Raw genomic sequence first — 23301 nt, 5'->3', positions numbered from 1 at the left:
TTAAAAAACACAAATTACAAGAGCAAACCAGCCCAGATGTGGTGCTGCTGGGTGTTTCTCTATTTAAATGAGTGAGTTTTTTTTTTTTTTTAAAAAGAAACACTATTTCTTATTTTCAAACGGTAATTAAAGGCGTTTATTGAATTCCACTTCCAGCTTTGTTTACCGAGATGCCAAGAGTTCAGGAATGTTCCTGCGAGCGCTCACCGGACTGGAACACCGAGACAGCCACTATTTTGAGATTGTATTTCTCTTTGTCTTGCAGGAAAAAGTTGGATCCAGACGCTTTATATTTGCGCCGCAATTTGCCGCCACACCGTAATAATAAACGTCGGGAGGAAAAATCTAAAAAACCTTTCGGAAAATATAAACTCCGATGCTTTCTGGAAACCACAAAAAGAAGCGCTCGGATGACTTAAAGCACAGTTGTTGGGGGAGGTGGGGGTCCCCCCCCTTCATATTCAGCCCAGGTCCTTCATGAATACAGAGCTACTGTGTTCAGGCTGAGACCTGCTGGGCAACGATGGAGAAATGTGCTTCTCATAAGTCACCCAGCTCACTGGTCTGACTCACAATTGGAGAGCTAATGACAATATTGGCTTGTAGAACCAAATGCCAGCCACCCAGAAAAATGGTGACAGGGAAGAATAAAAAGGAGGTAAAGCGATTATAACGTCTGAGCACTCCATTTTTCCAGGTCTGTGCTTGTCCGTGCGAGGTGGGGGGAGAGCCAGACAGCAACAGGAAATTAATGCTAATTTTAAAAAAGTAATGCTGTGTGATTGGCTGGGTGTGTGCTTGACGTGGCCTGAGGACCGAGCCCTGCCCGGCGGAGACTTGAGGAACAATTTTCTCACTCTTCCAAAGGGAGACGATGTTCGTCAAATAATTAAAGCCATTGGCACCCGGGCTCCTTGGCGCAATAAAACACATTTCTATTCATTTCTTCTGACATCTCATCTGCTGTAATGTTATTGAACAAGGAGAAAGAAGTGTTAGGAAACATCTGGTGATCGCTGCTGATTAAAGAGTCTCTTTGTTCAGGAGTAAACCCCGATGAGACGTTCATGCGTGCTCGGAGCGGGGAGGAAAATAAAAAAAACACACGAAACAGAGCGAAACAATGCAAACGTGTTAGTGCAAGTACGCCGAATGTCATGTTTTCCTGCGTCAATGCGGATCCTTTTGCTGGTTGGCGGATGTGCGAACGGCTTACGGAACAAGCCCCGAAATCATTAGGAGGCCACAGAGACCGTCTGTGTCCAGGGTGTGAGTTACGCTCGCACTATTTTGATCCTCGGTCAGATGACACCTGCTCCTTTGTCAAGTTATGTGTGGAGAATGCCTGGGAGCTGAATGCCACGGCTAGGACAGCGATACCGAGCTGGCACACGAGTCGGGACCCACTGCAGGCACTCACACACACACACACAGCAGGACACATGTGCCCTCTCTCTGCACCCCATCCCATTGTGGAACGGCCACCCCATCCCCCCTCCGCTGCCCCCCCCCCCCCCCCCCCCCCCCCCCCCCCCCCCACGCTATTAAATTTGTGCAGACCCCTCTTTGCTGCGCTGCAGCTTCTTCATTTCACAAGCAAATGTCAGACAGAACGACATTAATAGCTTCTCTCTCCTTAAGTGTCAACATTATGCAAAGAGGGGCTTTTTTTCCTCCCTCCATCTAAATATATATACGTATCACAGGCAATCGGCCGCGCTACCGCGGGCCGTGGCGTCACTGCCGAGACATACCTACAACATGTGCGCGGGTGTGTGAATATGTGGAGACAAACAAGCCTCTGTGCAGCCCTGGCTGTGATTTGTCTCTCACAGACACCCATTTCCTCCTATCAAGGGGTTCCTGTGCAGCCACTAAGGCAGGATCAACAATGGGAGTTTTGTGCGGCGCTGGGTGCAGGGGGACACGCTCAACAGCTGAAACCCAGGAAGATGGTCCCTGGAATGCTCCGGAGCAGTTGCTACTGTTGACTAATCGGAATATGAGAACGGGGGAAGGTGATCTTGAATGCAAAGAATGGCACATTGAAGAAGCAGCTGCTTGTTTTGTCATCCGAATGACCAAGACAGCAGAAAGATTTCCCCTTTATGAACGCGCAACAAAATCTGCATCTTAGCTGGTGTAAAGTGAAACCTGTCCAGGCACCCCCTGCCCCCCCATCTCAGGGGGTGGGGGTGGGGGGGGTGTGAATGCGGGGGCTCTGTTTTGGAGCAGAGAGAGCCAATAAGGGAGGGGGCGGATGAGCCACTTTGCTCTTCCTGCTACCGAGCTCAGCAAGTTGGCCACCAAAAAGACAGAGATTTTTGAAGGAGAAATCTCGATTGGGACGACACGGGGCCGGCGTGGATGAGGGGAGGGCAGGAAAAAGGCAGGCTAAAAGCATGTCAAGGAGAGGAGGAAGTAAGGTTGGAGGGGATGGCGCTTTTTCTTTTTTTTTGAAAGTTCAGATGTCAGGCTGGCAGGCTGCCCGCGGCGTACAGCCGAAAAATCTATTTAACGTCTGCTTCACAGGGCGACAAGAGGGTTGATTGGCAGCGAGCAGAGAGCTGCTTTTGATCATGTGTCCTAACAAGCGATTCCAGCTCATGTCTCTTCAGCCTGAACAGATCTACATTACCTATTCAAACAAAAGTGACAGACCAGAGCGCTGCTCCGCTGGGCTGCCCTGCCTGCCACAGGCCAAGAGAGCCAGCACACACACACACACACACACATGCGCACACACCAATTTACACTGGCTAGTTGATCAAATAGATTACGTGCATTAAAATAAGTAGCCTGCTGAAATCATGATGATAGTAGAGAGAGAAGATACTTAAAGGAGGAGCAGAGATGGCAGGCAGGAGAGAGGCTGGCGCTCGACTGATGTTTGGCCTGCGCGTGTGTGTCCTGCCAGGAGGGTCGCAGATGCCTCGCATCATTCGGCGAGAAGCTGCACGAGAGCGGCCTACGTGTCAAAAAGGGCCCGAACACCAGCGACCCGGGCAACTGGATTCCGGTCCTTATTGCCTATGCATGGAGTCAGGGGCTCGGTGTTACACCTTTCCAGAATCTTTAGTGCGCTGCATCAAAAATAAATGAATCTTCCTCGCGGATCATTCGACAGTTCTGTGATTAAACAACTCAGGGCCGCGGGGAAGAGTGGCGCCGACGGCAGACGGGGCCGTGGACTGATGCTCCTCGCTTCCGCCACTTCTCACCCATGCCTGAATCTCATTACATGGCCTGTTGTAATAGTGGGATAATGACCCGGGGCTACGCTCACAATGCCGCTCGCGCACAACCTGCCGCACGGTCATTATACAGTGATAATACGCACACCCGGTGGGGCGGATTACACTTACAAACAAAGGAGAGGTGATGCAGGCAGAGGCGAGAGAAAGACGTCCTGACAGCTCTCGCGCATGAGCTTGGCTACCTGCTGCTTTGGGAGGACGTCCACACAAGTTCTTGCAAAATCAGGACACTAATTAAGTAGTGTCCCGCCATCGCACAACGTTGGACGGTGGCCGATCATCACGCCTTGGTTGTTATCTTCTACTGACCAGACGCAGAGATGCAGTAAGACCTGCTCCTAATTGCCCATTAAGAACACGAGAAGGACAAACGATGATAACTGGATCCATTGCGGTTCTGGTTTCATTGGCTCGGGAAGCAGAACCCCGGATTCCTCACGCGTGAAGCTTATCCCTAGCCCTCGTCCTTGTCCTGGGGGACGATCGTAAAGGCTCAGCGTGCATGCATTTCCGTGTTGACTTGCACAGTATTGATTCATACTTTAGTGTATTATATAAAACTGTTCTAATTGCTTGTGAATCAAATCAAGGTCACCTTGAATTTTTATAATGGTGGCTATTTTTTGTCCACCCCCCCACCCGATACTTTATACTGACATTTTTAACTCTTGACAAGTGCTGTCCAGAGGCCTATCCATAAATAATGCATTTACAATACCTAGTAAATAAACATGGGGCACAATCGTTAGCCCTGCTGGCAACTGGGCCTAATAGAGCTTTTACAGCAAAGGTGACTATTCAGCTAAATGCGGCGCTCACTGCCGGGAGGACATTTTCATTCATTAGCACAGTCACAAGCACTTAAAGCACTTTAAGGACCAGAAATGGAGAGGAAGGGTGGAAGGATAGAGAGGGTGAAAGGGTACAAAATTGGAGATGAGGGGGGTGGAGGAACCAATGTCTTAAAGGCTAAGAACGCTTCAATTGTTTTAATGTTTTTAGGGTTTTCTAGTATGGCCTTCACCTGTTGCCACAGGTCATGTTACAACCTGACTGGTGCCGTTCTTTCAGTTTGGACTTATTTTTCCAAAAGGGTCAGAAATGGGAGGGACATGAAAACCATCCTAACTGTGTGTCAGGTACACTTCCGCATGTGCAGAACATGCCGCAGGACACCGGGCGGCTATTTTCGAGGTCGCTGCATTCTTTCTACGTCCATCAGGACAATGAACCCTCGTGTCCAGACAAAGAGGCCAGAGAGAAGAATGGCAGCATGTGGGGCGTCTCCGAGGACCGCTGTGATCCGGACCAGGCAGGCACCGAAGCAGCAGAATTAGACACAACAGTTGTCACGCTTAGATAAGCGATATATTTAGCTCATCTGTTGCCTGTGGCACATTAGCAACATCATTAAGACAACAAATGGCCTCTCCAAGGTTAATCCTGTCCTTTTCAATCTCCCCAACAGCATCTCTCTCTCTCTCTCTCTCTCTCACTCTCTCTCTCTCTCTCTCTCTCCACAGACAGGCAGCATTTTCTGGAGGTTTTCTTTTTGACTTTAAAGAGTCCCTCCCACTCCTTTTTACAGTAATCACTGATCATCACCGCTGAAGCTTCTTCAAGCACTCTCAAGAACAGAGTATCTCTCAGTTCCCGTGGCTCGGGGGCACCCCGTTGAACTTTCGGAGGCTCTTGTCTTCTGCAGCGTTCCCCGGAAACTAATTTCCTCCCGACGAGGGAGTTTGCTTAGGTGGCGGCGGTACATGGCACATGAGGCAGAGCGAGCCTCTATTATTAACAAGAGATTAAAACAGCTGTACTGCACTCCAGAGCGGCCACTCCTCTCGGCGCTAACATACGGCCCTGGATTACAAGATGCACTTGACCATTTAAATTACTGCAACAACCAGCCTTCACCAGCTGGGGCTCATTAGCATAACACTCGCCATCACTGCAGAGAGCATCGAACCATCTTTTCCTGGAAATCAGCTCTGCACAACCCAAACTAAATAAATCCCTACCTCAGGGATATAAAGGGTGGGGGGTGGGGGGGGGGGGTTACAGAACTCAACGCTTTACTGAAAATGTTCCGGTGCTGAGAGTCGATATTCTCCAGTGTCCCGAGCTCAGTTTTGATTGAAAAAGTTCAGCAATAAGAAAACGAATTATTCCTAATAATATTCATGACTTCAAACCTGGGGGGTTGGGGGGAGTGGGGGGGGGGGGGGGGGGGGGGGGGGGGTCTCAGCTCAATACTGACTCTAGGTCACGCGATGGTGTCAGACATCCCAGGACCATCTCTGTTGGAAGAGTTTAATTTGCTGTCCTAGAGCATAAAAAACAATGTTTCATGTTTTTATGTTTCAGGGTCTGCATGGGACGTAGAAACGGAGGTGAGTTAGGAGTAAGAACGGGCTTTTTGCAAGTAAATTTGGTAGAATTTAATCAATTTTCTGTGGTCACTGGGCCAGTTTTTAATCATTGAAGACGAGTCGTCCGCTGCCGTCTTCAGAACACAAATAATCAGCCTTCACATTAGGACATGGCTGAAAGGTTACCTATCTGACACTCTGATACAAAGATCACCCAAGGAACACTTAAAAAAGAAGTGGCAAATTATTTTTAGGCTAACAGAGGTCTAATTTATTCATATGATAAAGTGCTTAAGCTAAGAGCTCCCCAGACACTAAATGAGACACATGCATTCCCGAGGGTTTAAACATTTGATTGGGTGTAGTTACATTACTACAGCCCTAATTAAGAAGGGGGATGCGTTTCAGCAGCACTTTCAAATATTTGTTTTTTTCCACCATGCCCTCGATAGTCTGCAGGCTGTGGGAGAGACAGCAGGGTGTAGTTATGACACAAACCTACGTGAAGGCGGATTTTCATCCGTTGTAGGAAAGTAAAACATGGTGAAACCTCACGCTGCTCCGAATTACAATTGAACTTTTAATCAATCTGACATGTGACAGGTAAGAGTGAGTTTGGTTTGTTAACAGTACAGCGAACTGTGAGGAACCTCAGAGAAAAGGGCCGGAGACGTAGAAAAGAGGTAATGTTCCTGGCACCGGGTCAGCAGAATGAATTTTATAGTGAAATAGTTTGCCTTGGCGCGGCAGCGGACCACACTTACGCCGGGGCGCGCTGCCACGCAGCTCTTTGTCACACTGGAAAAAGCTCAGAACAAACTGGAAACACAGTAACGTCAGAATTCCCGTGTGGCGTGCGCCTGCGTGAGGGCTCGGGACTGAGATACAAGAAGGAGGAGCTGGCTGTTGCAGAAAGGTGCACGTTCAAAAAAATGGGGGAAAAAATTGGGGAATATTAGGACCACTTAAGAGAAGGAAAGTACACACACACACACACACACACACACACACACACACACACACACACACACACACACACACAGGGGGTCATACCGTCTTGCTCTGTCTTTGTCATCTCCTCCAGTTTCTTCTGCTTCAGTGTGTCCACTACGTCTGCCAGGCTTCCTTTACGGCGCTCCGGAGTTCCAAACGCTGATCCGCTCAGCATGTCGCTTCGCTCCCGGGCCCCCTCCTCTGGCTTGTGCGGGGAGGTGGAATTGTTCCGGAAGGAGTACTGGGAGCACACTTTATTGCTGTCAGATTCCTGTAGACAAAGAAGAGTTGAAAAAGGGGGCGTGGTGGCGACGCTGGACGGAAATTGTAATAAATGAGAAGTATCTTTTCACATTTTGTCACGGCTCTATTTAGCTTTTCAGCAGCTCTCCTTTCAAACCCACTGATTGCTTCGTCTACTTCTAGTTTCTTTTTTTTTGTGGCGTAGGGGCAATCCGTCCACTAAAAATTGCCGTTTCTCGGGCCCTTCTGTGCATTCAACAGAGCCGCACTCGTAAATGAGACATGACAAGTGAAAAACTGAGATGAAATGATGAAGTATACTTTCACAGGGCCACATCCATAATACGCGCGAGCTTTACTTTTCATCTGCACCAGACGACACGGGGAAGAAAAAAAAATGTCTCCCAGCTGTAATTTCTCAAATTGCTTTTGAGTGTGCATTTGTGTTTGGATGACTGCTGTGTAATTTGTTCATTTTCTAGTTGAGACTTATTCTCAGCTGAGTGCCTTCAGTTGTCGTAAATCTGCATCCTGTCTCGAGCTGTTGTTGTTTTTCAGTCCCACCTGTGTATGGTTTAGTATTTAACCAAAGGTTCTGTCTCTGGCTGAGTGCTTCCCACACACAAACAGATTCATGACGGAAATGAAGGCAAGAATGGCGGATGGAAGGGGGGGGGGGAGGTACTTGGAGGGAACGCGCGAGCATGCAGACTGTGGCTGACATAAGGTGGTGTTAATTATGGTTTGTGGAGTCTGAGAAAGCCAAAGGGAGCCGGGTTTGCAGCTTTTAACGGGGGAACACTTAGCTTTGATTTAAACTTTGGCCCTCCGTAGTAAAGAGAACAAACAAGACGCACGTTTGAATTCTTGCTGCGCGGCTGCCGCGCAGGAGCGAGTTTCCGACAGCTGCGTCGCGAAGGGTTAAAAAGCAAAAGCTCGGCAGACAATCCCAAAAAAAAAAATGAAAGGAATGCGCCGGAGGAAGTGCCAATTCCTCATCTGTGCGCTTCACGTCGCGCTCCAGGCGGCGTTGCAGCGGTGTGTTGGGTGGTCTGGTACCAAGCGCCAGGGTGGCACGACCCAGCGCCAGCCAACGCCGCACCTCCCTGCCCTGGGCTGGGTGATTATGCAGTGTGGCAGAGACGGTGGAGAGTGCTCGAGGGGAGTGGAGCAGCGCCGGGTTAATCAGCTGGCACCGGTTCAGGGCACAGCCCCCACAGACGTACGGCACAGCAGTGGAGTCAGGTAATCAGCACGAACGCCACTCTCCTTCCTTTCTCCTTATGCTTTCCCCTCCTCTTCTCTCCACCTCTGCCCACCACCCTCCATTTTATCTTCCTCCCCCTTTGTGCGGTTGAAGTCACTTCCGTGAAACGCGCTCTAATTTCTGTGCAGCAAAAATACGCATTTCTTTTTTTGTTGCCAGTTCTTGTTTTTGTAGACTTGCACTGTTTTCTTGGGGCCGAAACGCTCTACAGAGATTCTCTTTGCAACAGATGAAGACAACACCTGAGCCCCTCTTTTCTTGTCAAGTCTCCACCCCGTCAGGCTCTTAAGCTATGTGCTATCACTGTTGCCCATGTGTCTGGGCTGCAGCGCTGACGTGTGGAGGGTCTTGGTGGCCAACTGCGGCGCTGCTTCGGAGGCCCTCTGGGTCTCTTTACCACCGATCCGTCTGTCACTGACAACCACCTGCCTCTCCTGTCTGTAGCTCACAATGGTCTGTTCTTCCCCTCCTCTTCCCACACATTCAAAGAGCTCTGCGCTCCTTAGCGTGAACGCCGTTTCTCCCTGCAAAAACGTGACCTTTACTCAGACCTTTGTCAATAACAATACCATAAGATGACGCTGTGGTTTTCCGCGGTGCCGTTTGACAAGGGCGGCATAATTCTGCCGAATCTGATGTGTTTTGGCAGAGCTGGAGGCTGATGATTGCAGAGGTTTCGCAGATCTTACTGGGTCAGGAAAAGTACCTGCTGATTATTGATCGCAAACGCCGAGGACAATAAAACAGTGCGGACAGGAACTCACACAGGGTTTTTCTTTTTGCACAAAAGCAACAAAACGTGATACAAAACCAGTCATCAACTCCTCCCAATGAAGTGGAAGCAGTGCCTCTGCAGAACCTATGCGGTTCTTGTGTGTTGTTATGTCTCACCATGCGCTGCTGGGCCGACACCAGGCTGTCCCACTCGCTCTCCGGCGGTATGCTGCTGAGCTGCTGCATTTCCTCGTGCTGGGCTTTTGCGTGGAGCAGGCTGTGCAGGGGCAGCTGCGGCGTGCCGTGGGCTTCTGCGCTCTCCTCTTTCTCCCACGACAAGTTGTCCTGACTCATGGCATCATCCCCGTCAACCACGGAGGCGAAAGGAGACGTGGCTTGCTTGGAAGACATGACTCTGCTGCGGGGCGACGAGAAAAGAGGGGCCTTGGTCAGGACGAGCAGACGGCAGCTCACAAGCACAAAAATTCATATTATCGTACAGATAAGGTAATTGGATTGGAGTTATTAATGAAATCACATTAAAGTTGTGCGTAAGTGCGCGTAAATGTCTTGGACAGCTAATGCAGGAACTTACATGGAGGATTGATCATAGATACCGCAGGCTTTAGCTAATCTGATTGTCCTTTGTTGAACATTGTACAGAGAAATGAAAATGTGTGTTGATGTTCAGGCCTCCAAACCAGAAATTAGACTGACCCCAGAAGACATTAGAGGTCTATGAAGTAAATGCTGGTATAAACAGACTCAGACACAGTGACAGACTGTTGTACTCCCTCTCTCTTTCTCTCTCTCTCTTTCTAGCCCAGTTCTACCAGGGCAGCCGTTGTGGATCTGAACAACGGGTGCCTTAGTTAATGTTGTGTAGCAGCAGCTGTACAAACAAACCCACATAGTCAGGTAGATGGCCAGCCAGGACCATGAGACTTGTGTCTCATGGCCATGACTTCCTGGGTCCAGAACAGGGGCCCTGGCCCTTAATTGGAGCCATCCATTCAACTGTTTTCTTTAATTAAATTGAAGAACTGGTGGATTGAAAAGTCTGATCAAAGTTCATAACATTTATGTAATGGTAATTAGACATGGATTGCGTGTGTGTGTGTGTGTTTGTGCACATTTTATTCATGCACGCAAAAGGCCCGCCACAAGCGGCTCGTCCTCAATGGAGTGTGTGAGTGAAACAAAGCACTGCTTTTGTATCACGCCGTAAATCAGGCGGCATTATTTTATCACTGAAATATTCAGTCTCTCCGGCACTTTTGCTTTGGTCTCCAGCCATCCGTCAACCCAGCGAGGCGTGAGCAACAATAGGGGACAGAGAGGCAGCGCGAGCGCTGGAGACTCCATCTTCCTATAACATGTGTCTACAGCAATCTTGTTAAAGAATGCAACAGATCTGCGGCAGGCTCCATAACAGTATTTGTCAGCAGGAGTTAATAATTTATTAGCGGAGCTGGGAGGGCTGCGCTAAGGCAGGAGAACCCCCCCCCCGCCCCCTCCTCTCTGAGCCCCCCTTTCCACACTGCCTCATGTAACCGAGCGGGGAGAAGGGGAAGTGTGGCAGTAATTCTCTGAAAATATCTGAGGGCATTGGGTGTTTTATTCCTAATATTTGGAATGGGAATCATAACAGGGCTCAGATCCCGGGGGCTCCCAGTGCAGCACGATGCAGGAATGAGACGAAATCAGCTCCATTTCACAGAAAACGTTCGGACTAAACGCTGTTTTCACCCCCTGCGCATGGTTACGAATCGCATTCTCCTGACGCTGAAATAACCTCTTATTTTCCTCCTTGTGAGTGGAAAAACCAAGTCCAGAATGAGCTTTAATTTACGACAGAGAAAAGATGATGAACTCAAGAGGAGAGCTCATAAATCCCCAACAGGCTGCCCTCCTTTATGCCTGATTAAACAACAACAATGAACAGCTGAGGAGTGACTGACAAGTAATCAATAACCACACCAGGCACCATCTTCCTAAAGAGCCCCCCCCCCCCACACACACACACACACCCAACCCAGTGACTTTGAGGACTCCAGGCAGAGACAAGGCGTGCGGGGGTGCAGTGGGGAGGTGGGGGTGGTGGTGGGTGTGTGTGTGTGTGTGGGGGGGGTCATTTGGAGAAGAAAACGCTCTATATATAGCTGACAATATTACGCACATATGAAGGATTAGGACTCAAGGTCTCCAGCCGCGGTCTCATATGACCCGGAATGCTTTGACTCATGAATTGTTCCCCCCGATAGTGTTTCATCATCGTGCAAAACAACCATCTGTTTAATTGGTGCGCATTAGGAGCGTTGTGCCCCGCTCATCTTCATGGTCTTGTGACCGGGGTGGCGGGGGGAGTGGTGAGGATGGTTGGGGGGGTATCTCGTTTCTTCTTTCATCGTAAAAGGGTCTGAGTGACTTTCACGTCTGCTCTGTCACACTGTTTACCTTTTATAGACAATGGTGATAAGTAACCCCCACCCCCAACAACACATGTCCCGCTTGTTGCTAACGTCTTGCACCTTTGGCACCTGCTGCATCGGCAGAGCGGATGAGGGAGTCACAAATTGTGGGGGATAAGGAGAGCTTGCACAGTTACTCGTGCACGCAGCCCGCCCATAAATGCTCACTATTATTAGTATATTAGTATTACTGTTACTGTCTTTAAAACAGGCCTCAAACATTCAGAAGTTTAATCTTTTTTTTCCCAGTCTATAAACCACCCCGACTCATGCGGAACATTTTGCAAAAGGTGGTGATAAGCTTGCAAAAAAAAAAAAAGTGTGTAATCATTAATGATAAAACCAAAAAAAAATGGTTTGGGGGCTTGGAAGCATGTGAGCGAGAGACAGAAAGGGAGAGAGAGAGAGAATCATCTGCGCGTTTCCCTTTAGGGGCTCCTCGTGTTCTAACAGGTGCCGCCGTGGGGTTCCTCTGGGTTCCTCACCTGCCATAATGAGATATTACTACCTGACAGCTCCCAGCTGGAGGGGCACTGACACGGAATCCACCGTTTAGCACAATTAAATTGTCACCCTCCATTGTGATTGTGCCACGCTGTGCAGCAGCCAGGCTCCTGGGTACATAATCAACTCGTAACACAGGCTGTAAACTGTGCACCGTTAGTCTCTTTATCCTTACACACACATATTAAGACTGCGAGTGTGTGCATATACTGTTCATATACTGTCCTGAGTGCTGGAGTCATTTCCTCCTCCTCTTGCAGTCACTTTGAATCTGCGATACGCAAGTTGATTTAAATCTCTTAAGCCTCGGTCGACAAAGTAATTACAGATAATGACATTAAAATGTAGCAAATGGTTGGGAAAATACAGATTTTTCCAACAAGGCAGCTCACTGTACGGCAGCTAGAGAGTTGTCTAAACGAATTTGTTTGAATTGTTCCGCCATTATTGTTGACCTCGCCTCGCAAAAAGTCAACTCAATTACGGCGCCACTTCATTCTCACTTCACTCTCCCTCCTGGTGCCTGTCTATTAGCCGCCACCGCGGCGAAAGCCCGCACTCGAACGATAGCTGCCCAGAGCGAATTAAGCCAGCCACCTGAAGTGCGCACTTTACATACTGAGCAGAGCATTGATAATTACATTGCAGGGTAAATTATTTGCAGTAGTATGCCGCTGGAGGAACTGCCTTGTATCTGACTTTATGCGCTGGTGCAGCTGCCATGCCAGCGTGGTTGGCGTCCTTGCCCCCTACACAAGGCGAAGGCAGATGCAGGTGTGAGAGTGCTTAAGTGTCCCTGTCTGTCTACTCAGAGAGGGTCGATGAGCACTCACACACCGAGTCCCTCGCCGTCCCCTCCCTCCTCCCCCTCCTCCTCCTCCTCCTCCTCCTCCCCTGCCCCCCTCCTCCCCCTCCTCCGGTGTGCGCCATTGGTCGTTTTCCTGATCCCAGGACACAAGCTCCGAGCTGGATAACATAACAGCCTCTCAGTTCACCCGGACACTCAAGTTCACTCGTGCGTGCACTTTCACAAATGAAGGATGGCCTTCCCAAAAAAAAAATCACCACTAGCATTTTATTTCTTTCTTCGCGAACTGACTTCGGGTCTTTAACAGACGCTCTCTGCCAGCAGAGGGACGGGCTGGATGTTCTCATCGACACCACGAAGCTGCACCAGACAAACTGCTTCCGTGTCTGAACGGGTGAATCACTCTGACACAAGGGAGGCAGCTTCTTTTTTTTTTTGGTTTACCCCCCTTTTTTCCCCAAATTTCTTTTCTCCTCCCGTCATTTCTTTTCTTCATCTTAACGACCCGCCGGAGAGACGGCGTTCCCAGAGAGCCTCCGGCCGCCGCCGCACTTAAGCAAACCTCACAGCGAGCCGAGCCGTCAGCCGACACAGGCCTGTTTGCCGAGCAACAGTGGAGCTTTGTGGCCGGCCTCGCGGCTGACAGTAAGTTATGAGCCCTTTGTGAGCAGCAGAAGGAAAACAGAGATCGGAATTTGGCAGGAACATAATCATACAGAATTCTCCTTTTCAGGGAACCTGAAAATTTCATGGAAACAATTGGGCATTGTTAAAGGACAGAAAAGCGGCGGTGACAGATGAAATATATAGCAGGGGCCCCCGCTTTTTGTCCAACAGTAAACAGAGCGCCATTCAGGCCAGGTCCCTTCTGTCATTTATAAAGAAGATAACTTCTATGCAGCAGACGTCAAGAAATCCAGCGTAGCATCTCCGTGGGGGGAGGAGGGGTCCAAACAGAAGCAATGGGAAGTGTCCCAAATTCCCAAAGAGGTCTCCATTCCATAGAAGAATGGATGATAGAAAGAGAAATAAAGCAACACGTGATTTTTTTTTGGATTGTTATCGTGATTAAAAGCTGAACAGTTTCTGTATTTGTTTGCAATTTTGTCCTTAAAGGGAAAAATTATGGTCCAACGCAGCTCTGTTGTTGAGGGGCTGGAGGACAACAGCTCATTAGCTGCAGTTAAACCCAACTCCGATTCATTAGAGGCCCCCCCCCCCTTTACTGCGATTCTTTATCTCTTCCTGAATCCCTTAATTGTTCGCTGAGAATGCTCAGACAAGGGAAGGCAGACAAACGCCTCTCCCCGCTCACAAACGCTGAATTTCTTTTCCATCTCTGTCTTTGAGGCTTTTCATGGTTTAAGTGCTGCGAGGAGACGGGCCAGAGAGAGAGGAGCCACGTTTCATGTGACACGTCAATTGGAAAATCAAAACAGGGGTAGTTCATTTGCTCCACCCAGATGAGGCCATCGAGCGGAGCCATGATGAATAGGGGTCAGGCGAGCCACACCTCCAGGATTTATGATTAAGGCTTATTATGTTGGGAAACTGACATTGATTGCTGATTTAAACCACTGAAACCAATTAATTTGCCAGTGCTGAATAGCAAGCATGGGCAACAGTGTGTGTCATCCTGACAGGTTGGACGGGAAGAAGCCAGGCGGAAGCGCAGGACCGAGCATACAGTGCCGGCTCTGTTTGGGGGCAGTTAAAAGTTACCGTGAGTGATTGACAGCTGATACAAAAACCAGAGAGACGGGAGGAGAGAGGGAAAAAATGAGCCCTGAAGAGGAAAACCAGAAGCCAGGGCCGCTGATGTGAGTAATTGCCCAAAAATTTGGTTCACGGAAGACATGTAGAAGCTACTGCTTTAGCAACGCTAAGGCGGCTTCATTCATAGACCAACGCTGAGAAAAGCTGAGTAAATGAACATGGAACAGAGCTCTAATAAAACCAGAGAGCTGACAGACATGGCTGAACAGAAAAAAAAGTGGTTGTGGAGTGTGTGTGGGGGGGGTATTTCCATTTTGGGAAAGGGAGCGCTATAGTGGATCGGATGCTAACTGAAACAGCTTCAGCGGCCTGCAGCTAACCATGTGTCTGACAACTCGTACCCTGCTTCAGCTCTCCTGCATTTGTCCAGAGCGACACAGGGAAGAGGAGACAGACGAGTGGCGCACCTCCCGGCGTGTTCATGACAAATGTCGCATCACGCTCCACTGCATGTTATTTTCTGCGTGGTCGTCAAGGAAGCGCGTGTTTACCAGTACCTTCTCCTCCGTGCCCAGAGGACACATGCATCATGACAGTGCTTCAAAATGAAATCATTAACTAAATTGCTTTCTTAAAAAGCCACAAGTGTGCAGCAGGATTTGTGTTTGTGTGTTTGGCTGCGGGCCACAGGCCTCTGGTTCCCAGGCAGCCTCTTCCTCGGCTCTGTTGTGGTTCCCTGCCACCGCACTCATTATTGCTCAGCCTCGGCGCAGCGCGGCGCGGCGCTGCAGCGCGCGGGGCCGGTAGGAAATAATCTGGTAATCTCAAACTGCTTCATTTCGACTGCAGCCGCGTTTACACAAAGAGCGCCTTTGTCCCGGGAACGCCTGGATCGCAATCAGCAAATAAGGTGAAAATGGGCGCGACTTTGATTGGATTTTAAGGGACATCTATACTCATCTGGCATCAAAACTAAGTCTCTATAAATGTCACGCATGTTTGTCTATATCATGGATTTTAAATAGGGGGGGAAGGCAGGAAGCAGTTAACAAAGAGAAACAGAAATCCATCAGGGATGAATTTCTTTAACCAAAGTTAACAGAAAGGAAGGTAAATAAGGAGCGAAGGCCAGACAAATATTTGATATTTAGCGACTGTTGTTGAGGTCACACACACTCACACACACACACACACACACACACACGTACACACGGACCCTCGCCCTGCTGTCTATCTGCCCTCCTCTGAGTTCAGGGTAGCAGATGTGTCTTTCACAGCCTAAAGTGTACAACTAGTCTGCAAACAATAGCGTGGACTCGACAAAGGTCGCTGCACACTTTACAGTAAAGAGCAAACCTCATGTCTGAAGCGTAGCCTCACTTTTCTACCTCTCCCGACTGCCCTTAGGAGGCCTTCACCGCCCCACCACATGCACTTTTCAAAAGAAGTTAGAGTAAGTTAGAGTCAACTTTTAACTTAACCGGCTAAGATAAAAGTTAGTCAACAAGGTCGTCCCTGTTCTCTCTACCTTTGCAACCGCGTGATGTGTACGTGCAAAGCGCTCCCAGATCATTCCCAGAGCACGGAACGCTATCTTGACCATTCCTACTGTGTTGGTGCAAGGTTGTGACGAGATTCCCTGATTCCGCCTCCATGTCTGCGCGTTTGGGACCAAGTTGTGGAGAGCCTGTGCAGTCCATAAATCCCCCTCTCCGGTGTCAGCGGGGCAGCTGTCCAGCATCAGCCTGGCATGTGCTATAAATGGCAGCTACATCACTATAGCTCAGGCTAAAAATATGGGACCCATTTTCTTCCGTTTCCCTGCATTCTCAATTGTGTGAAACTTTAGCTGAGAAAGTCTGTAAGGCCAGGGTTTATGCGGGGAACAGCGAGAGTATTGGTTTTGGACCCGCTGAAGCGCATAAAGCAAATCCCCAGTATTTTAACAGCAAAATCCCAAAAAAATTACAGCATTAGCAACTTTTTTTTTTTTTTAACTTTGCTTGTGAGCCAGGATTCTCAAAAAGCTATCAAATGTTTCAAAATTTCCCACAACCCCCTCATGTGGGCGTGCCCGTGAAGTGCTTCACTCCCATCTTTTCAAAGGCTCTGAGGGATTGCATCATGGGGACGAGGGTGTAAGACGATGGTAGCAACATGGTGTAACATGGAGGAAATACCTCATGGCGGTTGATTCATAAACACGTCGGGTGCGCTGCCAGACTGGCCTCGCAGTCCAGGCTGGTCTGGGCTGGATGTAATGTTTGACTGTGTCCAGTGCCAAGTCCCCAAACTGTCCTCAGAGCTGTGGCAATATAGTCTAGGCCCCGCCTCCACCATGGAGCTTCCAACTAAACACATTGACCCTCATTATCAGAGACCCTTATTTGATGCAGTTACACCCGGCACGCCACAACCGCGCGCCAAGAGTCAACAGCGATCTGCATATTCAATCACTTCCGTAATTACATGTGCAATTCATCAGATGGGAGGTGATTGCAGGGGAAGTGGGAGAGAGTGGGATAGGGAGTAACAGAGAGGTCTGATTCCTGGAGGACCAAAGTCTAATCACAAAACTAACATGATAATTGAAATCCAAATGGAAAAGCGCGGCTCTCTGGGAGAGCGTGTCAGACGCGGAAGAGCAGAGGTGCGAGGCGGGGAGAAAGTGTGGCGGATGAAATGTGATTTAAACTGTGCGTGTAATACACAGGATGGCAACAATACACCCTTAACGAGAAAAACGGTGCCTCTGTAATCCGTTTAGCGGGGGCTAAATTTGATCTAACAGCCTGCAGTGGAAAATACATTCATAATTTCCTCATAGCAACGCGGAGCTGCATTATGGCTGAATGCAACGTCTTCGTCCCATAGTTGATATCAAGTGGGGGCACGCTAATCAGATCTGACAACAAATACACAGAATGGCGTCACGCTTCCTCTTTTCTCACATTTTCCTGCTTTGACGGGCGTCATCCCGCACATCTCCTGTCATAATGGACGGGATTGTTCCCTGACATTGCGCCGAAGAAAGTTGTCCTCCGTTTCACCCCGACAGCGGTCCACAGACAGTGACCGCAACTGCAGGACAGTCCTCCGTCCCTCTCTCTGCAGCGCACCCCCACCTCCATCCCCCCCTGGATTCATATTCATCCCTCAATAACATTTAATTAGTAATGCCAAATTCATTAACCTGTACTGCTGTTTCGCTGGCCTCGGCCATAAATTAGCTTAATGTGAGCAGACGTATTACAGCTGTAATAAGGGACATAAAACTGGGAGGGAAACACATAGCGCTCCTCCATCGTCCTATCATTATAACTCAGCCTCTTCATTTTCAGAGTAGCAGCTCTCCATTACGTTTCAGCAATAATCCCACCTTTTTTTTTTTCATTTCGTAGGTAAATTTGTTTTATGTGCTGAGAAACGCAGCGCGGAGGTGCCCCGGGATATCATTATTAAAGGATAAAGATTATTGTTGAGCGATTCTGCCGCCCCAAAAATTAAAGATAGGAAAGTGCCATTAATATGAGCGCTAAGCTAACGCGTGGAAAAAGTGACGTAGACTTTGTTGTTTTAGTAAAATGGATGCCGAAATTGCGAGTAATTGTTCGGTTTCTCGTGCTTACGTAAGCGGGGGAGGGTGGGAGGTGCACGTTTTGGCTCTCGGGTCACTATTGGAAGCAGATGCGCTGTTAGCAGTCCTTATTTTGTCTGTTTATTGGTTAGACAAGCGGATTCAGGCAACAACCTGCTATTGGATGACCTTCAGTGTCCTAGGATTACACACTGACCTTCTTGTTCGCCTTTCCCCCAGTGATCTCGCCTAACATCTCGCACCAGAGAGCCTATTAGGCCTGGATCCCACTTTTGTTGTTAAAAAGGGTCTTGTCCTTTCAAAACACTCACTTCCTCCCCTCCCCCCCCCCTCCCCCAAGTAAAGGTGCTGGAGGAACACAAGTTCATTGTTGCCTCGCAGATGGAAGTTGGAGTTACCAGGGTAACAGCTCTAATCCTCCCTCTTTTCTTCACCACTTTTATATTAACAGCTCATCGAGCGCTACCTTTTAGGCGACGGACGCCACCGTTCACTTAATTTGCCGCGATTCTGTTTTGCCGAGCGACGGGCGAATCGAAATTCACGAAATAATGACGTACCGCCGGCAGCTCCTCTCGTTCTCGCGCGGCCCGCTCCAAGAATAACAATAATGAGGCCATTATCGAAGATTGCACTTTAAAAAGCGGCCATTTCACCAAAACAGAGGGCATAATTGTTCTGGTGTTTTCCATACAATCAACAACCCATTGTTGATGACTTGAGAACTAAGGGAGCAAAGAATGGGCGCCATAATGATTGGTCTGTGCTGCCACCAAGATCCCGTACAAAGTGTCCACTGAGAAAGGACTCTGATAGACTACTGATTTGCCTGCATGAGCTCCGGATGATGACAAATGTCTGGCTTTGTTTAAGTCCAGCTTGCTTTTTTGTCTTTCTTGGCCGTCAAATGGCCCCCAAGCTGCCATTAAAGAGGAAGTGTTCCGAAAATTCAGTCCCAACATTTGATCTGCGTCACTTTGTTCCGCTGGTCTTGGATGTCTTGTGTGATGATTCTGTAGATCTGAGCAGCAATGTGACGATAAAAACAGGATTATGGGTAAAATACTTCACTATAAAGTTCCACAGTAGAGCTTCCTGGACGAGGGCTCAGTGCTGTGCTCGGTGCTGCAGCTATTAGCTGGGCTCCATTGTGTAAGAGAGAGGGAGAGAGCGAGAGAGCTGGAGGGCAGGAAAATGCTAAGTGGGCCCCTTAGCCTAGTCAACCTTCAGTGGGTTTCATTTATCTTCATCTTGTTAGACTAAATTAATTAACAATCTCAATGTTACACACTTTCTCCTTTCATTACATCAAATAATGGCAGAAATGTAGGGGGAGGTCTGGCCCATTGGGAGCAGACAGACATTCTCTTTCTCCCTCTCGCTCTTGCTTTCTCTCTCACTGTCTGTCTGCCTCTCTCGCTCTCTCTCTCTGTCCGTCTGCCTCTCTCGCTCTCTCTCTCTCTGTCCGTCTGCCTCTCTCGCTCTCACTCTCTCCGTCTCTTCCTTCCCCTTTCTCCCACCCACCTGCTCTCACTTTCTCAGTCTCTTTGAATGCACAAACAAAAACCTGTTAAATATCTCCCAACCACGGATGAAAAATTGATGTGAAATGAAACCGTGTTAGATTTACAACGACACACACACCCCTGATAGATGCAGGCCGCGCAACTTTTGTGTTGCCTTTGAGAGTTTGGCGTTATTTCCCTGTGACGTGACGAAGATTAAAAGGCGAGGAGTTTGATGTATTTTTAACAATGGCTGAGTACGTACGCGCGTGTGCGTGTGTGTTTATCCGGCACCGTCACACACTTTTACTGCTGCAACCGCTCGAGTGTGTGTGACACAAACCCAAACTCGTGACTCATTACAGTCATGAAACAGCTATGTGCTGCCTTCCGTGTGCTCCTAACTCAGTAACATCTGCAGACGTTAGTAGATTTGCAGGATTTTCCACCTCTGTCCTCATCCCCACTCTAACCCCCTGCCCCCGTCAGCCCAGTGCCCCTCCTGGACCCGGGTCTTATCCAGGGCGAAAGGGCAAAAAGCCCAGAGCAAAACGCTGCCTTAGGGCGGCGGCGCGCGATATCGCCCAGCTAGCTCTTCATCTTTAATCAAAAAGGACGCGGGACAGAAGGATCGGGATTAATCGCACCGTAATGGGTTTGCTTGAATAACCGGAAGGTTTCCCCGCAGATCGAGGTCAAAGGTCACGCTGGAACAGGCGGACTCATCCATGAACGGGGACGTGCTGATGGCTGCAGCTCTCAGGCCGACAGAGGCGCGTGACTTTTAAACAGAAGGCATTATTTTAGACCCTCCTGGGATTCTCCCCTGGATTACGGCGGCGTAATGGTGTCAAATCGTCCTTTATTTTGAGATTGCCCCCGACGGTTCGGGGGGGGGTCTGTTAATTTAATCAAATAAGTGACCTTTTGAAAAAGAAATCAAAGAGGATTCATTAGCTTTAGCAAAGTTTGGCTGACAGCAGCTTTGAAAGGCAGATGCTGCTGCTGCGGCTCCTAATGAGCCCGGCCTAATTAGGGAGCAGCGCTGCAGCCCGGAGAAGGTGTCTGACGAGGAAAGGAGCCGACGGTAAATACGCTCCCTTATTTACTTCCTCTGTATGTAATGACAGCACAAATTTTTAATTAGAATCCCAGCGAGAGCGGAGATACGGTGGGGGGGGGGGAGTAAATCTTTGTGCTGGAGTGAATCCGAACATGGAGGAGGGTGGGCCGGAACACAAAACATACGCTGGACCCCAAAATCCTACAGGGTGGTTGATTGGGGGGGGGGGGCGGAAAAAATCTGGGAGGAAAAGGGGAAGCGGGGGTGTGACTCCGCATGTTCGGGTTTGATATATGTTTATCAGTGTGACGGGGGGCCTGTTGGGGTGGGGGGGGCATGAGTAACGAGTAAGAAAGTCTGAGAAATATCCTGGAATACACACACACACACACACACACACACACACACACAGACACGCACACAGGGGACAAAGTCTAATGCTAACAATGTGTCAAAGTGCTTAACCCCTGTTAGCCCCCCCCCCCCCAAACCTGTGATTCTGGATGGCAACAATGGAAATGAAACTAACCTCAGTAAAAAGCTGCTACGAAGAAAGCCCTCCATGTCAGCGTGTGGGGGTGTTCTGGCAGGAGAAACGACAGAGAACCAGATTTTCACTATAAAACGAGCGATATTCAGGAAACAAGCACAAGGAAGGAAGGAAGGAAGGAAGGAAGGAAGGAGGGAAGGAAGGAAGGAAGGAAGGAAGGAAGAGAGAACATACATTTTCCTCCTATAAGCACGTCTTTAATTAAAGCAGAATATGGTTTCCCATTCTCTCTTTTTACGAACTGACATCATTAATTACAGCTCTTTCCATTGTGGGGGGGGGGGGGGGGGGGGTGCATACAACGTGGGTTTTGTCTGATGATACGTTTGCATCAAATAAATCCCGCCCGCCGATCCCCGCGCTGCCCCCCCCCCCCCCCGCAGCTGCGCGTGGACGGGCTGCGACCGCAGGTCCCCGAGCGGCCCCCGAACGTTCGGAGGGGCCGGCGGTGGTCCAGCTGCAGCCCATGTGTGGCGAGGGCGCTGCGGCTTCTGCGAGCGCGGCCGCAGAGGACCCGGAGCGGAGAGTCGCAGCGTCAGTGAGGCAAAAGGATGTGGTCATGATGTCATCACGCTGGAGGGGTCGTTTCCCCCAAACTACTGGAGACATGAAGAATCAGATGTTCTGGCTTTGATTCGGGACGGACGGGAGGGTGTTTGAGATTCGATTGCTGCGGTTTCGCTGCCATTGGACCTCCGAAAAGACACAAATATATTGATTTGGTATTTTAAGAGCATGAAGCGACCATAGAGGGAGTCGTCTTCTGTTCAAGCGTCGGTTTTTATGGCTTTTAAGTCGAGCCAGCTGTGAAAATCGCACTTTTTTTTCTTTTTTTTTGACGCCGCTGAAAGGAAAGCTGCCCTTTCCTGAAACTTCATTTGTCACGACGCTCCCTCGTGAGCGTCGCCATGAGCACCAAAACACAACAGCAAATGACATCTCGGCCCTGTTCACACCAACTTTCGGTGACATGGGTGTAATTCGGCTTTTTTTCTACCCTCTGCTCTCATTATGAGACAAAGCCTCTGAGAGATTGGAAAGAATGAGCCCGGCCCAAGGACGCCGTGCCTTTCAGCCTGGCCCGGCACTTAGCGCGGCGGCGGATGCGCCGGGCTCGGAGGGCCCGGCCGACACTTTTCTCACAATGAGGTGTCTGGGGAGGCGGGAGTGGCGCGGCCGGGGGCGCCGCGGCTCTGCTCTCTTCTCCGCTCGGCTCGGCCCCAGAGCACATAATACCATCACCACGGCAGGGCGCAGCGAGCCGGTGACAACGTGAGAAAACAACCGTCAAACAGTGCAGAGCAGGCCAAGCGTGCATCCTCACCTCTCAAGGTGCAAAAAGCACGCGGACCCCGAGCGCACGCCAGAATGAAACAATGGCCGCCGCAGGAGCGGCGTTCCTTCTGAGGTCCTATGCTACATGCAGACGCCGTATTTACATAGTGAACACCAGAGTTCTAAAAATAGCATCAGGTGTGACACAGAATGACTGACGCGCGTTACTTTTTCACTACTGAATCATTCAGCTGAAGAGACGGTTGAACGCTCGACAGTTCTGTCTTTGACTCCCAAAGTTTTGTCCTGCGTTCGTTACTGATTGCGGTCCAAAACAACCTCGCCCGCGGGGCAAGCACGCGGCGCCGCGGAGCTGCTCGGCCGCAGCTGAAGGACGGGATCCTTGATGAATGAGGAGAAGCGGCGAGGACAGACGCAGCCGGGTTGGCCTGGACCGGGTCGTACAAGCGCAGCAGCCTTTTTGGAAGGCGAGCCCCTGCCAAAAACTGCCTCTGCCTAACCGAGTCTCCCGCCATCTGCAACAAATGTGCTCTATTAAAGCAGTACCATATGGACAACAAGCTAGCTATTAACACGGCCTCAGCACATCCCCATAACCGAGTCCAGATTTCAAACTTCCAGTCAAATTGACTGCTGATTTAATGCACCGCCAGCAGCCATGTGGGTCTTGGCACGGGACGGCGGATCGCAGCCCTCAGTCATTAACAGGCTCACGTAGAGCGCAGCGAGACACAGAAGCTAGCTGCACACATCCTACCAGCGACTACAACCCCCGGGTGCTTCACGCGCACATCTCGCTGCGCCCTGTCCGGGCGCTGCGAACTTGTTAACGCGCGTAAACCGGAGTTTAAAAACCTCGACGGCGCAGAGTGGAAACAAGCTCATGAAGTGGATCTGCCCGCAGGACTGCAGCGTCAGCCCGTGCGGTGGCTCATGTCTCACTT

General features: G+C 49.6%; 1 protein-coding gene across 7 annotated transcripts in view; it reads right to left on the bottom strand.

The window, feature by feature from the left end:
* The window catches only part of sox6 (SRY-box transcription factor 6), a 104535-nt gene that overhangs the window by 61237 nt on the left and 19997 nt on the right, over positions 1–23301 (bottom strand). For 4 of the 7 annotated variants that reach the window (XM_011610181.2, XM_029845736.1, XM_011610182.2 and 1 more), the window contains 3 exons: positions 21041–21094; positions 9024–9264; positions 6683–6893 (listed from right to left, as the gene is read on the bottom strand). In XM_011610181.2, coding sequence (XP_011608483.1) covers positions 6683–6893; positions 9024–9264; positions 21041–21075 — 487 coding nt within the window. In that variant the 5' untranslated portion in view covers positions 21076–21094. The remainder of the gene's footprint in view (positions 1–6682; positions 6894–9023; positions 9265–21040; positions 21095–23301) is intronic. The other 3 variants (XM_011610183.2, XM_011610184.2, XM_029845737.1) reach the window with 1 other exon arrangement.

The sequence above is a fragment of the Takifugu rubripes genome, chromosome 13 (assembly GCF_901000725.2).
Source record: "Takifugu rubripes chromosome 13, fTakRub1.2, whole genome shotgun sequence".
NCBI lineage: Eukaryota > Metazoa > Chordata > Actinopteri > Tetraodontiformes > Tetraodontidae > Takifugu > Takifugu rubripes.
The sequence above is the reverse complement of the archived record's forward strand: the minus strand, read 5'-3'. Positions and strand labels throughout refer to the sequence as shown.